This window comes from Schistocerca serialis, chromosome 7 (genome assembly GCF_023864345.2).
Source record: "Schistocerca serialis cubense isolate TAMUIC-IGC-003099 chromosome 7, iqSchSeri2.2, whole genome shotgun sequence".
Lineage (NCBI taxonomy): Eukaryota > Metazoa > Arthropoda > Insecta > Orthoptera > Acrididae > Schistocerca > Schistocerca serialis.
Genome location: NC_064644.1, coordinates 214908499 through 214925047, shown reverse-complemented (window position 1 = coordinate 214925047; position 16549 = coordinate 214908499). Strand labels below are relative to the sequence as shown.

Genomic DNA, 16549 nt, shown 5'->3' with positions numbered 1-16549 from the left:
TGTGGTCTGTCACTGTCATGCTGAAGGGAAGAGTGCTCTATGGATGGAGGAACTTTTCAAATTCGAGACTCTATTACAGCATGCTGTTTCTCAAGCACTCACATAGTTATGTTACACAGCATCTTGTTACACACTACAGTTCAGACCCTTCTAGTGGCAGAGGGTTGCAAACATGGAGACATGAAGAATAGAGATGTAGTATATTAATAACATTTGTTTTATTTAAAAAGCTTTAAATGTCTTCACACAAAACATTTGGAAGTATTCTGTCAAAGATATTCCACCTTCTATTACCCTAGCACACAACAACAACAACAACAACAATAACAATAATACGCAAAGTAAAAATTTCTAATTCTTAGATGTGCATATTGGTGAAAACTTAAATTGAAGAAACCATATAGTAGACCTCTTAAGATATTTAGCTTCAAAAACATTTGGCATAACAGTAACTGCCAACTTTTACTATGAATATGATGTACAAAAAATGTAACTAACTAATTAAATAACAAAAAAGAGAAATATCTATAGTGCTATAGTTTTGTAATAGATAAAAAAACCAAAAAGACAATTTGGAAGCTGTACATAATAATGAAATTTGTGTGTTTAGTGCCAAATTCTAGACTTACTTAAATGATTTCCCCCCTGTAGCTAGACACACACACACACACACACACACACACACACACACACACACACACACACACACACACACACTTGCGAATTTGGGTTTTTGCTCTCCGATGATATAATCTACTTGGATGCAACAAAAGAGTCAAGCGATGGAAGCTTAGTTAAATGGGCAGCAGCAGAGAGTGGTAAGTCTCTAAGCGTACAGAGGTGGCAAGTTCGGAGATGATGTCATAACACTCACAAACTAGTCTAGAGCAAGCATACAGAACTCCTTCTACGGAAACACGGATGACACCTTCCTATGTAAATCTTTTTACGGACTGCATGGAAGAGGCATTTTTCAAGACTCAGAAGCTTCTTCCCCTGGCTTTGATGATTTATCAACAACATCCTTGTGGTCTGGATTCATGATAAAGATCTCATTCATTTCCTGCAGCCATTTAATTCCCTTCCCAATTGAAATTGATCCACACCTTTTCCAAGTCCACTTTCCTTGACATTGACCTTGTAAAGTTCCTCCTCACATTTCAGGCACATATTTAATTATAATTTCAGATATTGCATTGCACTCTAAAAGTAAATGTGTTATCTGCAAACGATAGAAAAATAGTTCTTTGTGCAGAAGACAATACACTTTTCTGTTGATACTTATCTTGATGTATGGAGGGTGTCCACGACTGTTGATCAAGCTATTAAATCATTCTCGTTCACTTCAGAAGTCCAAGGCTTGTATCTTTTTTTTGTTTTTGCGGGATACATTCACAAATTTTAAGATTTGACTCTTTGAAATAAAAGAAGTCCAATATACACATCCTGTCAATTTTCTTAATTTCTTTGTGCCAAACAAACTGTAGTTTCTTACATCCACCACTCACTACAACTATTGAACAATTCCCCAACTGGATCACTGACCCTCATACATGTTCACATTTTTGCAGTATTGCTGCATTAATAACCATTAGTAATATACCATAAACAGAAACTTGTACAAATGAATTTACACATGATAATGAACATTTTGAATAAATTCTTTTATAAAATGCAGAGTTTTCTAATACTAAATTTTGTAAGATGAATGTTTTTAACAACTAATATTGCAACATGTAATTTTCATTAAAAACAATTAATACTTTAATGGGCCACAAGAGTGATGATTCTAATGATACAGCTTTAAAATTTGATACAAAAGACACCATTCCAATTTGCTCGAGTATCATGTCGTTTTTGGAAACCCAGAATCTACTATGTAGGAATCAACATGGATTCCGGAAACAGCGATCGTGTGAGACCCAACTCGCTTTATTTGTTCATGAGACCCAGAAAATATTAGATACAGGCTCCCAGGTAGATGCTATTTTTCTTGACTTCCGGAAGGCATTCGATACAGTTCCGCACTGTCGCCTGATAAACAAAGTAAGAGCCTACGGAATATCAGACCAGCTGTGTGGCTGAATTGAAGAGTTTTTAGCAAACAGAACACAGCATGTTGTTAAAGTAACCTCTGACGTGCCACAGGGGAGTGTTATGGGACCATTGCTTTTCACAATATATATAAATGACCTAGTAGATAGTGTCGGAAGTTCCATGCGGCTTTTTGCGGATGATGCTGTAGTATACAGAGAAGTTGCAGCATTAGAAAATTGTAGCGAAATGCAGGAAGATCTGCAGCGGATAGGCACTTGGTGCAGGGAGTGGCAACTGACCCTTAACATAGACAAATGTAATGTATTGCGAATACATAGAAAGAAGGATCCTTTATTGTATGATTATATGCTAGCGGAACAAACACTGGTAGCAGTTACTTCTGTAAAATATCTGGGAGTATGCTTGCGGAACGATTTGAAGTGGAATGATCATATAAAATTAATTGTTGGTAAGGCGGGTACCAGGTTGAGATTCATTGGGAGAGTGCTTAGAAAATGTAGTCCATCAACAAAGGAGGTGGCTTACAAAACACTCGTTCGACCTATACTTGAGTATTGCTCATCAGTGTGGGATCCGTACCAGATCGGGTTGACGGAGGAGATAGAGAAGATCCAAAGAAGAGCCGCGCATTTCGTCACAGGGTTATTTGGTAACCGTGATAGCGTTACGGAGATGTTTAATAAACTCAAGTGGCAGACTCTGCAAGAGAGGCGCTCTGCATCGCGGTGTAGCTTGCTGTCCAGGTTTCGAGAGGGTGCATTTCTGGATGAGGTATCGAATATATTGCTTCCCCCTACTTATACCTCCCGAGGAGATCACGAATGTAAAATTAGAGAGATTAGAGCACGCACGGAGGCTTTCAGACAGTCGTTCTTCCCCCGAACTATACGCGACTGGAACAGGAAAGGGAGGTAATGACAGTGGCACGTAAAGTGCCCTCCGCCACACACCGTTGGGTGGCTTGCGGAGTATAAATGTAGATGTAGATGTAGAAGACCAATAAATCGAACGGTGTTTAAAATATGAACAAATGATTTCATCATTTAAATAAAATTGTACTGAGTAACTATAATCTGAAGTTTGATTGTTACTCTGTGTGACATTATAAAATGACTGGTGTAAGTTGAAAATTAGATCATCATACATACATATATGTTTACATAGTGAAATTTTCATGTTTTGTGATGTATACTAAAGAGACATATGATGTACTATTATTGGTGTGTTATGTTAGAACCTCCTCCTCACTGAAGCCCACATCTAAACCTCAGTCTACATAAAACCAACAAATAAGCATGATACCTATGCTTTGACAGCTGCCACCCTTCCACATCGAATGTTCCCTTCCCTACAGTCTAGGCACCTCATGCAAACCTATAATCTCCACTACCTCATCCCTCAATAACTACACCAATAACTTTGGACACAGTTTCTCTCTTACAACTACCTTGAAGATCTTATTCACAAACAAAGTCCCCCTCCCCCTCTCTCTTCATCCTCTTGAATGCCACAAAACATTATTCTACAAAGGCGCGCACACACACACACACACACACACACACACACACACACACACACACACACACACTCACTCACTCACTCACTCACTCATTTACTTACTCACTACTACTCACTTGAGCCCACCACTGCTAAATGCTACAATATCACAGACAGGCAACTTGCAAAACCTAGCATGTTATTTATCGACAAACTTGTGTCCACTGCGTAGTGTTTTATTTAGGCACAACCACCATTAAACTGATAGTGTACATGAGTAGGCAGAGAAAAACTACATGCCTACAAAGCATCGAGTATCAAGTTGCTGAAGATGCTCAAGGGCATAACTGATGGACATGAGTGCTTACTACACTGCATGACCTGTTAGTATCATCCCATCTACTACCAGTTTCTCTGATCTCTAGAAATGGAACTTGCACCCCAACACTCTGTTATACTTAATCCATATTTTTTATTTAGTTGTCTCATTTATTTTCTTTCTTGTTTTTACTTTTGCACCTTCCATTCTCCTCCCTCTCCTTTTTCTTCTGCTGTCCTTGTTCTTAGCTGCACAATTAATTTCTCTTTCCAATAATCTGTGCTTAGTTCTCACTCGGTCCTTACAATCTTAGGGCAGGAGTTGCACCTCCAAGATCCTACTATCTTTGGCAAGTCCCCTTGATCTTTGCCTACACTCATCCTCACTACAGTTGGTACCCTCTCATCCTGGGGTCTGGTTGATCTGCTCTTCCTTCCTCAGGCTATACCTCTCTCTTCCCAGGGGAAGGAGCAAATAGTTCTAAAAGATGGGAAGACATCATCACTTTTACATTTTTATGTGGCTGTTGGCAGTACTAAATATTTTGCCTTCAGGTGAGTACTGACCATTAATTATTTCTTATAATTAATTAGTTTGTGTATCATGTCTATAATTTATTGTAGTTCCTTAGTGATATAAAATAATTGCTATATCCTCTGAAACCACATAAGCCTGCTTTTCCTTTGTTATTTTCCATCCTAAGTTTCAAAACAAAGATTTATGTTAAGTACAACAACAATAACCTGTTCTAAATAATATAGCTAGACCACAGTTAAGTATAAAATCCCTTGATATTTTAGATACTCACCAACAGTATTACTGTAGCATCCATCATTTGGTGCTATCGGTTTGTAACACAGAACACGATCTAGTCCAAGCATTAGGGCCAAGGCTGCTAAGCACTTGAGATGATCACTATGTAGCAACTGTTCACCACCCAGTACAGCTGGCTTTTCAGTACTGAACTGTGTTCTCAGAGCCTGTGGCAAAGCAGAAATAAGTGCACTCAGGCAAGGTGTCATTGAACCTTGGAGTGCTCCTGCACCTTGGCGCAACAATGAACTGCGAGCAGCTGCTAATGCCCTGTCTTGCATAAAACGTGATGTCGTATATGCCGCAATATGTACATCCTGCAAAGGAAAGGAATTCATTATTTTGTTAATCAATAAAACGTGATGTTTTAATGGTTCATAATGATGTAAAGCTCAAAACAGCAAAACCAACATGCAACACACTTTGTAAAGATGGAAACTCAGAAATCTCTTCTAAGGCATGAAAAACTAATGCACTTTTTTTTATGTTGGAAGTAGTACGATATAGTGAGCAACATATCTGAACAAAGAAATTGAGTTGAGTGGCAAATGCAGCACAGTGGTTAAATGCATTTTGCATTAACTATGCCTTCATTTTCTCTTCTAAAGATATTTCTTTGATTATCTTGATTACCATATGATCATACAGTCTGCACCTGTAACTAGAGTGTTACAGGCCTGTTAAGAAAATCAAGTTGGCTGCTGACAATACTTATGATAATATTAGGCCATGCATCAGCAGATGTATTGTGACATTTTGTTAATCCAGAGTACCGTTTATACAGTTAATTCCACAAAGTTACATATCAACAATGAAGAAACAATGTTGCATAAATGAAAAATTGTCAACTTTGCATTTCCAGTCAGTTGATATCCTTGACTCTGAGGGCATCTGCTCTTACCACAAGGATGCCAAATTTTTAATAATTTACAAAGAAAATGGGCCAAAATTATACCACAAATATGACACAGGGGAAAGATAGATGAAAATACTGTGTAACTGAAAAAGAATTAAATACAATGTAATTAGAATGTTTTGCATGTGGTAAACAGTACAGTGTAAATGCACATTGCTTACTACGTATCTCCCACGGTTTGGGAAGTGGTTCCTTGTTTGTAGCTTCAGTTCAGGAAAATGGAGCCTTTTACAAGACCATCTTTTTACTGAGGAAGAAATTGTTTTAAGGCTAACATTAGGGCGTGAAAGCACAGATTCCTTTCTGAGAGTGGTTGACAGTAGCAAGAAAATTGTTTTATTATTTACCTTGAATTAACGTCAGTTCACTAACACTATAAAACTTAGTAGTATCACACTTGCTTAAGTGTGATGTAAACCGGAATACCACACTTAACTCATTCTGTGCTTTAGTCATTTCTGCTTTGGAAATAGGCAAGAATAGTAGGAACAATGAAGTTACAATCACAGACGAAGAATTAATTTCGTATATGGGTTTCTCAGTCACATTTTCTGGACTATCTAATGACACAGGTAGTTTTTCTCATAATAATAATAATAATTATTATTATTATTTCTATTTTTCTCAGACCTTAGGTCTGGTTAAAAATGAAAGTGACGCGGACCTTCATCAAGCGTGACTTCCTTTTAACTGTATGGTAAATGTTACATTGTATTTAGGAACTTTCGGGTTATTGAACACGCATCAATAATTACGGATTTCTGTAGTTGTATATATACGTTTGGATGTAGCTGTATTGCATTGATGTACTGGTGGATATTGTGTGGTATGACTCCTGTAGTTGATAGTATAATCGGTATAACGTCAACTTTATCCTGATGCCACATGTCCTTGACTTCCTCAGCCAGTTGGATGTATTTTTCAATTTTTTCTCCTGTTTTCTTCTGTATATTTGTTGTATTGGGTATGGATATTTCGAAGAGTTGTGTTAATTTCTTCTTTTTATTGGTGAGTATGATGTCAGGTTTGTTATGTGGTGTTGTTTTATCTGTTATAATGGTTCTGTTCCAGTATAATTTGTATTCATCATTCTCCAGTACATTTTGTGGTGCATACTTGTATGTGGGAACGTGTTGTTTTATTAGTTTATGTTTTATGGCAAGTTGTTGATGTATTATTTTTGCTACATTGTCATGTCTTGTGGGGTATTCTGTATTTGCTAGTATTGTACATCCACTTGTGATGTGATCTACTGTTTCTATTTGTTGTTTGCAAAGTCTGCATTTATCTGTTGTGGTATTGGGATCTTTAATAATATGCTTGCTGTAATATCTGGTGTTTATTGTTTGACCCTGTATTGCAATCATGAATCCTTCCATCTCACTGTATATATTGCCTTCTCTTAGCCATGTGTTGGATGCGTCTTGATCGATGTGTGGCTGTGTTAGATGATACGGGTGCTTGCCATGTAGTGTTTTCTTTTTCCAATTTACTTTCTTCGTATCTGTTGATGTTATGTGATCTAAAGGGTTGTAGAAGTGGTTATGAAATTGCAGTGGTGTAGCCGATGTATTTATATGAGCGATTGCTTTGTGTATTTTGCTAGTTTCTGCTCGTTCTAGAAAGAATTTTCTTAAATTGTCTACCTGTCCATAATGTAGGTTTTTTATATCGATAAATCCCCTTCCTCCTTCCTTTCTGCTTAATGTGAATCTTTCTGTTGCTGAATGTATGTGATGTATTCTATATTTGTGGCATTATGATTGTGTAAGTGTATTGAGTGCTTCTAGGTCTGTGTTACTCCATTTCACTACTCCAAATGAGTAGGTCAATATTGGTATAGCATAAGTATTTATAGCTTTTGTCTTGTTTCTTGCTGTCAATTCTGTTTTCAGGATTTTTGTTAGTCTTTGTCTATATTTTTCTTTCAGTTCTTCTTTAATATCTGTATTAGCTATTCCTATTTTTTGTCTGTATCCTAGATATTTATAGGCATCTGTTTTTTCCATTGCTTCTATGCAGTCGCTGTGGTTATCCAATTTGTAATCTCCTTGTTTAGTGTGTTTTCCCTTGACTATGCTATTTTTCTTACATTTGTCTGTTCCAAAAGCCATATTTATATCATTGCTGAATACTTCTGTTATCTTTAGTAATTGGTTGAGTTGTTGATTGGTTGCTGCCAGTAGTTTTAGATCATCCATGTATAGCAAATGTGTGATTTTGTGTGGGTATGTTCCAGTAATATTATATCCATAATTTGTATTATTTAGCATGTTGGATAGTGGGTTCAGAGCAAGACAGAACCAGAAAGGACTTAATGAGTCTCCTTGGTATATTCCATGCTTAATCTGTATTGGCTGTGATGTGATATTATCTGAATTTGTTTGGATATTAAGCGTGGTTTTCCAGTTTTTCATTACTATGTTTAGGAACTGTATCAATTTAGGATCTACTTTGTATATTTCCAATATCTATAGTAACCATGAGTGGGGTACACTATCAAAAGCTTTTTGGTAATCAATGTATGCGTAGTGTAGCGACCTTTGTTTAGTTTTAGCTTGATATGTCACCTCTGCATCTATTATCAGTTGCTCTTTACATCCTCGTGCTCCTTTGCAGCAGCCTTTTTGTTCTTCATTTATAATTTTGTTCTGTGTTGTATGTGTCATTAATTTCTGTGTAATGACTGAAGTTAATATTTTGTAGATTGTTGGTAGGCATGTTATGGGGCGATATTTAGCTGGATTTGCTGTGTCTGCTTGATCTTTAGGTTTCAGGTAAGTTATTCCATGTGTAAGTGTATCAGGGAATGTGTATGGGTCTGCAATGTAACTGTTAAATAATTTAGTTAGATGTGAATGTGTTGAGGTGAACTTCTTTAGCCAGAAATTTGCTATTTTATCATTTCCAGGGGCTTTCCAATTGTGCGTAGAATTAATTGCTCGGGTGACTTCATGTTGCAAAATTATCACTTCAGGCATTTGTGGTATTATTATTATTATTATTATTATTATTATCATATTATTATTATTATTATTATTATCTTATTATTAATATTATTATTAAAATTACTGGTACAGTCATTATTGTAAATACATGAATTTGAGCTTCAACTTTGATCTTCTGAAGTTGATTTACGAATATCTTTTACCCAGAAACCTCACCAGTTGTATCCACAATTGCTCAAAATGATACATCAGTCACATTTGCCACTGGGGAAGATATTACCTCTTCACACCCTCAATTCACGTAGCTTACTGGAAGATGCCAGAAGCAAGCTTGATGAAAGTGGAGGCCAAGAATTTGATGGTGACTGAAGCAGTGACAGGAAAAGGAAGACTACAGCCTGCCCCAAAGATTGAAAGAAAAACCACAACAAACTTTCGAGAAGGTTGGAACAGAGAATATTGCTTCTAAAATAGTCGAAGGGGCAAAATTACTCATAATACCCCCGGAGAGGAACAAAAATTAGGTATGAAATGTATTTTGAAGATATGTGAAAAACCCATTCAAAGAAAATGTCATAAATTTGCTGCTGGCAATAGGCACACAATATTTAACACAATCTGGGGAAAGATGTCATGGGATCATCATGGGATTTCCGAGGCATCAAGGTATTGCCAATTTAGGGAAGAATGGAGGGTAAAAATCATAGAGGGAGACCAAGAGATGAATACATTAAGCAAATTCAGAAGGATGTAGGTTGCAGTAGTTCTTCAGAGATGAAGAAGCTTGCACACGATAGAGTAGCATGGAGAGATGCATCAAACCAGTCTCTGGACTGAAGACCAAAACAACAACAACAACAACAACAACAACAACAACAATCGTCATTAAGGTGATTTTTGAAGAGAGGTAACCTTACCTTATTTGCCCACAAGACAAACCAGAGCAATTTTGCTGTAGTTGCAAGCTCAGAAACTTGAGTGAAGACATTTGGAAGCAGCACTCAAAATGAAAAGGCTACAAAAAGTTCTAGGTAAGAAAGACACCCAGCAGAAGCTCTGTTCAGTGTACTACATGAACTTCCAGGCAGTGAAAGTAGCTCTATTTTCATATGCAAGTGCAGTTTGTCATAAAGTGAGGTTGACTGTACATATCTTTACTATTTATAATTTACAAATTTGTAATGCACTGTGTTACTGGTTCTATGAAATGCAAGGGGAATTGGTTGCATCAAGTTTTACCCCACGTATCGTTGACACCCTGTCCAAAACAATTAGGGAAATCCTGTTCAATTCATTATAGCCACACATATCAAAACAGAAATGTGATATTATCTCATTAATATTAGCAGTTTATACAGGAGTACTGATTATGCACAAGTTTTTGGAGAAAGGTAATACTCCTCTGGAATGTAACTTAGTTCACAGTTCCACCAAATGCAAGCTTAAATGACACGGAGCTATGTTTCTAGCCAATAAGCACTGATATATGAAGATGCAAGAAAAAAGCCATGACCTTACAAAGTCCTTTACCTAGATTACTCATTTTCCACCATATATGCAAAGAAAATTTGTGGATGTATCACTCAATTAGGCCTGGAAGAGCTGTAAAAAAAATGAGCCTACAGTTACAGATGTCAGGGAAATATAGTACCATTCAAATGGTATTCTTTAAACAAGTGCTCTGGAAAGACTTAAGGCAAGAAATATCGAGATGTCCAAGAAAAATTCTTGGAAAAGTTTCATTCCCAAAACTATAAAAGAAAAGACTGAAAATAAAGAAATCCAAATAGGATCATCTACAAACACTTAAAAAGCCATTCTTGCTAACGATTGTCATTGCTATTAAGACAACACTCCTTACGAATGAATGTCTGCTTCAGGAGTGACAATGTAATATACTTCTTTGTTGCTGCTTGAACAATGTTTGGCAATGTTTTCTTGAAGAAATGTACAGACAGGATCAGAACAATGAGTGTGTGTGTGTGTGTGTGTGTGTGTGTGTGTGTGTGTGTGTGTGTGTGAAGTTTCTATGAAGTCTTTGAATAAAAAATAATTAACATTTCCAAAACAATGTTGTTATTAACTTTTTCAGCACCAGAAACAATGTAAAAGAGCCAAGTCGAATAGGAGTTTGTGACATACAGACGTCACATAAGCAACAAACCCAAAAACATCAAAACAGTTCTGCATGTATACAGTAATAAAGCTTTTCAAATTATATTTTCTTTATTTCAATGTTTGCTTTGATCTGTAGTGCCACAATGATAATTTAGCTTCCCTATGAAATGTACCAGGTATTCTAGACAGTTTTTTGTCTCTACTGTAAAATTTGTGTTTTTCCTTACGCAGTATTGTTTCTTCACTGATATGGTTTGATTGCAGGTTTCAGGGAGTATCTTTCAAGATACCCCTGTGTTATTATTTGATTAAAAGTGAGTACTAATTACAATCAGTGATGCTAAAATAATAACATAGTATCACACTCAAAGTTTAAAAAATAGTTGAGTGATTAAAACTGCAGTAGGAGTGGAGGACAGCTTAATCAAGAAGACTTCAGCTGAGATAATAACTTTGGAGAACCCACACTAATTGACCAAAACTAGTCTGAAATCTTATCACACATACTTTTGATGAGTAAACAATGACTTTAAAGGGATTTGTCAGCATGTTACCAATCACAGGGAAAAAGTGCCCACTGTCTCATATATTTCTACATCTTTCCTGAACTAATCATCTCTATGATACATATGTAAATCATTTCTTTTGTCTGGTGAAACTGTGGTAAACATCAAACTATTGCGAAAGATGTATTACCTCTTGAGCGGGCATGCTGATTTTCATAAGACAAGCTGGCGTGCAGTGTACTTTATACAAATGTAAAGGATAGTTGTGTCTATGATACCAAGGTAAACATGAATGACTAAGATCACAGTTTTACCACAGTTTAATTAAACAATGATAAAGTAAACTTATATTGTAAGAACTAAATCACTGTTTAATTAATTTAAACTTTTACTGCATCACTCTGTTGCTGTGTTCAAGTGTCAGTGCACAGTGATGACCCACTCAGAGCATTAAGCAGTGCAGTGGCATCAGATCCCTGGAAAACACTTTTTCAGTTACTAATTATCTTGTAGCAACTGTCTCATTAGGAGGTTGTGCTGCTACCTTGGAATCTGGGCAATTTTCTTGCACAAATTGTAAATTTTTCTCACCTGACTCACTGTTTGTTTTATATTACTCCTGCTCACTTGGGCGTGTAACAACACAACTTATCACTGTGTTAGCTGGAGCAATAACGAAGGATTATATGTGGGTTCACACTTGTAAAATAACAATGGAACAGTACAAAACAATGTTATTTGTGGCTGGTGCACTTTATTTATGGTTGGAGAACTTGAGGGTTGATGGCCCATTGCCTTATTGTGAGTACACAAAATTACATATTTTCGAGGAGTAAATTTTCTTTTCTTTGAACTTACAATTAATTGAAATGTCAACGCCAAATAATTCTTTTAACTGCTAACACCATGGTAAAGAAATAAAACAGCTATTTACACAGTAACTTAATTGCAATAAATGCTTGTAGAAAATGTTCTTCATACAATAGAAAATCCAGGATGGAATATGACTCAGTATCTCAGCTATATGGTAAATGTTTTTCATATACATGTGTATAAAATACTTAGCAAATCAGTTTCGTAGGGTTACTGCACCTTACTCCTGCCATAACAAACAGCCAGACCTGCATCTCCTAGCCAGCAAAGGCTACTAACTCCTCCAGCACCAGAAAATGTCTGTAAAACACTGCCATCCTGCAGTGACCAAATGTTCACTACACCTCTTGATCCTTTTGAGTTGCCTATAAGGAAAAATAAATAAATACATTGATAAGAGCACCCTGAGCAATACATGATTGTAATTAAAATCAGTATGAACTATATTTCTTGTACCTCTTCATGAATTCTTAGATTTGATACTGAGAGTAAAAAGAGGGCGATATGATTAACATGAAGAAATTCTCTCTCACTAAAAAGAACTATGGAGCAGTGTATATATGTAGCAAGGTCTGCAAGAATAATAAAATGTTAAAATTATACAGTGTCAGAGCCATAAAGCAATGACAACCAACAACAGACAGTCCTGATATACATATCATTCATTGAACAATATGTTACTTCCACAATATGACTGATCGAGGTGGCACAGTGGTTAGCATACTGGGCTAGCATTTGGGAGGATGATGGTTCAAACCTGCATTCAACTATCCAGATTCAGGTTTTCTGTGATTTCCCTAAATCGCTTCTGTCAAATGCCAGGATGGTTCCTTTGAAAGGACATGGCTGATTTCCCTCCCAATTCTTGACACAATCCGAGTTTATGCTCCATCTCTAATAACCTCAATCATGATGAGACATTAAACCCAATCTTTCCTTCTTTCTTCCTTCCTTCCTTCCACAGTGTGAATGGTGGATACCCAATGTTGATCACAAAACTTCCAGTTTTGAACTACAGAACTTTATGGGTAGATGATTGGGTTCCAGAAGAGATTGTAAATAATTTAAGATATGGACAGAAGAAAAAATAGCAGAAAATTTGATATCATAAATGAGAAAGGAATATAATCTCAAAGATTGTCTGCATAATTCCAAGTCATTAAGAAGTACAGCAATAATGGGAGATCTATTATACACATTAATGGGTACTTGTTATAAAACAATCGACTTCTTGTGCTGGTTTTTATTGGAAAATAATCTATTATTGTGAATGCCGGTGGTCTACATGGGTTGGCACAAAATTCATTGTTATATTTAAGTTTGGGGTGAAATACTGACATTACAATTATAACAACATCAAAGTTAGTCTATCATCTTACTTTCCTTTTTGGAATGTTGAAATAGTTAACTGAATTTCATGAAAATGCATTTTTGTTTCATAAAACTATGTAAAAAGCAGAACAGCACTCTCTTATAAATATCAACAAAGAAAGATTTGAAACATACAGAACTGATGATATCCGTCCCATATACGAGATCTTAGATCACCACCTTATTTAAACATAATCTATCTAATCTGTACCCCAGTGAAACAATATTTACAAAAGGAGTATGTTGCATTCACTTTGGTTTGGTGTACCTGAAATGTCAAGTAGGCTTCTTGTTACAGTCCCATTCACTAATTCAAAGAGGTCTGACCACTGATACAATGACAGAACAAATCATCATCAATGTACAGATCCACAGCACTAATGGCAGTGAGAGTAATTATATAGGCAGCAGCAATGTCTCACAAGCACCGTAAATGGCTATCAGCAACTGCACCATTTACAAGTAGGTCACAGTCTTGTGTTATACATGCGTGCCATTTGCCACCATAAAATTTTTAAGATGCAAAGTAGCAGGGCACAAACCCTTCCTCCTGCTTGTGGGCCTCCAAGTGTGACTGCTTTCCTACCCTTACATGCAGCTGCAGCCTGAAGTTCATGCTACCCTTCAGGGACCATACCTCATGACAATCCTGTAAATGGTCAGCATACTGCCACACGTTTCACAAAGGAAGTATACTATAATCGCAAAACTGACTTGTATCACTTTGCAGCAAATGATTATAATTATGATCCACGAAACAAGAAGTCAATTAAACTAAACTATGCTATTGGAATTACAATGTAAAATAGCCGTCATTACATAACACTGTAGTTTGGGCAGTGGTCCTACTTTACCAAAAGGTACAAGATATAGTAGAGAGCAGCATCACTGGTGGTGGTCGCAGTACAGTGACTGTTGCCGCTCAGTGGCCTTATTGGTACTGGCACTGTCTGTCTGGAGATTTATGACAGCGTGCTATTCTTGTCAATGTGTTACTTTTTCATTTTGTGAACAGAGATGGAAGGTACAAATATCATAACGTGCTTCGTGCTCCAACAATATCACAATGATCACTATTAGTATTATAATGTATTTTTTACTTCTGTTGTTGGGTCACTTAGTTTTCACTATTGTATTCTAGTTTCTCTCCACCTTACATTGTTACTTAGTTTATATTTATTTATAATTTTGCTTCTTGTATACCTTTGAACATTTTTTCTGAGAATTCCCTGAACTTTATTACTTTAAGTTCATACAATAAATTTTACTTCCAATTTGGCTACATACATATTTAAAAGTTATGCCGTCCTCTGTGATATTGCTGTTTTGTGTTTCAAACTCAACACGTTTGCTCTCAGCTTTCATATGTGCTCACTGCACATATGGCTGTTGTTAAGAACAACTATTATGACTCCTACACACAAAAAGAGGAAGGGCAAGCAGTCAAGTCTAAATAAATTATAGTTTACACTCTTAAAGATCACTAACCTAGGTTGACAAGATTTCAGAGAGAAACAACTGAGATACTTGTGTTTATACTTTATACTTTACTTCATTACTACACTTACTACACTTCTTGTCAGTTATGATCATACTTTTTCTTTAGGCACAGAACGAGTTAAACCAAATTCAGTATATACTGTGAAAATATCCATTATACAGGGTGTTACAAAAAGGTACAGCCAAACTTTCAGAAAACATTCCTCACACACAAATAAAGAAAAGATGTTATGCGTACATGTGTCCAGAAACGCTTAATTTCCATGTTAGAGCTCATTTTAGTTTCGTCAGTATGTACTGTACTTCCTCGATTCACCGCCAGTTGGCCCAATTGAAGGAAGGTAATGTTGACTTCGGTGCTTGTGTTGACATTCGACTCATTGCTCTACAGCACTAGCATCAAGCACATCAGTATGTAGCACCAACAGGTTAGTGTTCATCACGAACATGGTTTTGCAGCCAGTGCAATGTTTACAAATGCGGAGTTGGCAGATGTCCATTTGATGTATGGATTAGCACGCAGCAATAGCCGTGGTGCGGTACGTTTGTATCGAGACAGATTTCCAGAACGAACGTGTCGTGACAGGAAGATGTTTGAAGCAATTGATCGGCATCTTAGGGAGCACGGAACATTCCAGCCAATGACTCGCGACTGGGGAAGACCTAGAATGACGGGACACCTGCAATGGACGAGGCAATTCTTCGTGCAGTTGACGATAACCCTAACGTCAGCGTCAGAGAAGTTTCTGCTGTACAAGGTAACGTTGACCACGTCACTGTATGGAGAGTGCTACGGGAGAACCAGTTGTTTCCGTACCATGTACAGCGTGTGCAGGCACTATCAGCAGCTGATTGGCCTCCACAGGTACACTTCTGTGAATGGTTCATCCAACAATGTGTCAATCCTTATTTCAGTGCAAATGTTCCCTTTACAGATGAGGCTTCATTTCAACGTGATCAAAGTGTAAATTTTCACAGTCAAAATGTGTGGGCTGACACGAATCCGCACGCAATTGTGCAATCACATCATCAACACAGATTTTCTGTGAATGTTTGGGCACGCATTGTTGGTGATGTCTTCATTGGGCCCCATGTTTTTCCACCTGCGCTCAATGGAGCACGTTATCATGATTTCATACAGGATACTCTACCTGTGCTGCTAGAACACGTGCCTTTACAAGTACGACACAACATGTGGTTCATGCACGTTGGAGCTCCTGCACATTTCAGTCGAAGTGTTCGTACGCTTCTCAACAACAGATTCGGTGACCGATGGATTGGTAGAGGCGGACCAATTCCATGGCCTCCATGCTCTCCTGACCTCAACCCTCTTGACTTTCATTTATGGGGGCATTTGAAAGCTCTTGTCTATGCAACCCCGGTACCAAATGTAGAGCCTCTTCATGCTCGTATTGTGGACGGCTGTGATACAATACGCCATTCTCCAGGGCTGCATCAGGGATTCCATGCGAGGTAGGGTGGATGCATGTATCGTCGCTAACGGAGGACATTTTGAACATTTCCAGTAACAAAGTGTTTGAAGTCACGCTGGTACGTTCTGTTGCTGTGTGTTTCCATTCCATGATTAATGTGATTTGAAGAGAAGTAATAAAATGAGCTCTAACATGGA

At 37.1% G+C, this 16549-nt stretch overlaps 1 protein-coding gene across 1 annotated transcript in view; it reads right to left on the bottom strand.

The window, feature by feature from the left end:
• LOC126413339 (probable E3 ubiquitin-protein ligase HERC1) overlaps nt 1-16549 on the bottom strand; it is a 722413-nt gene that overhangs the window by 150238 nt on the left and 555626 nt on the right. Inside the window, exons 56-57 of the mRNA XM_050083249.1 lie at nt 12268-12413; nt 4683-5004 (exon numbers count right to left, since the gene is read on the bottom strand). Of these exons, the coding sequence (XP_049939206.1) occupies nt 4683-5004; nt 12268-12413 (468 nt within the window). The remainder of the gene's footprint in view (nt 1-4682; nt 5005-12267; nt 12414-16549) is intronic.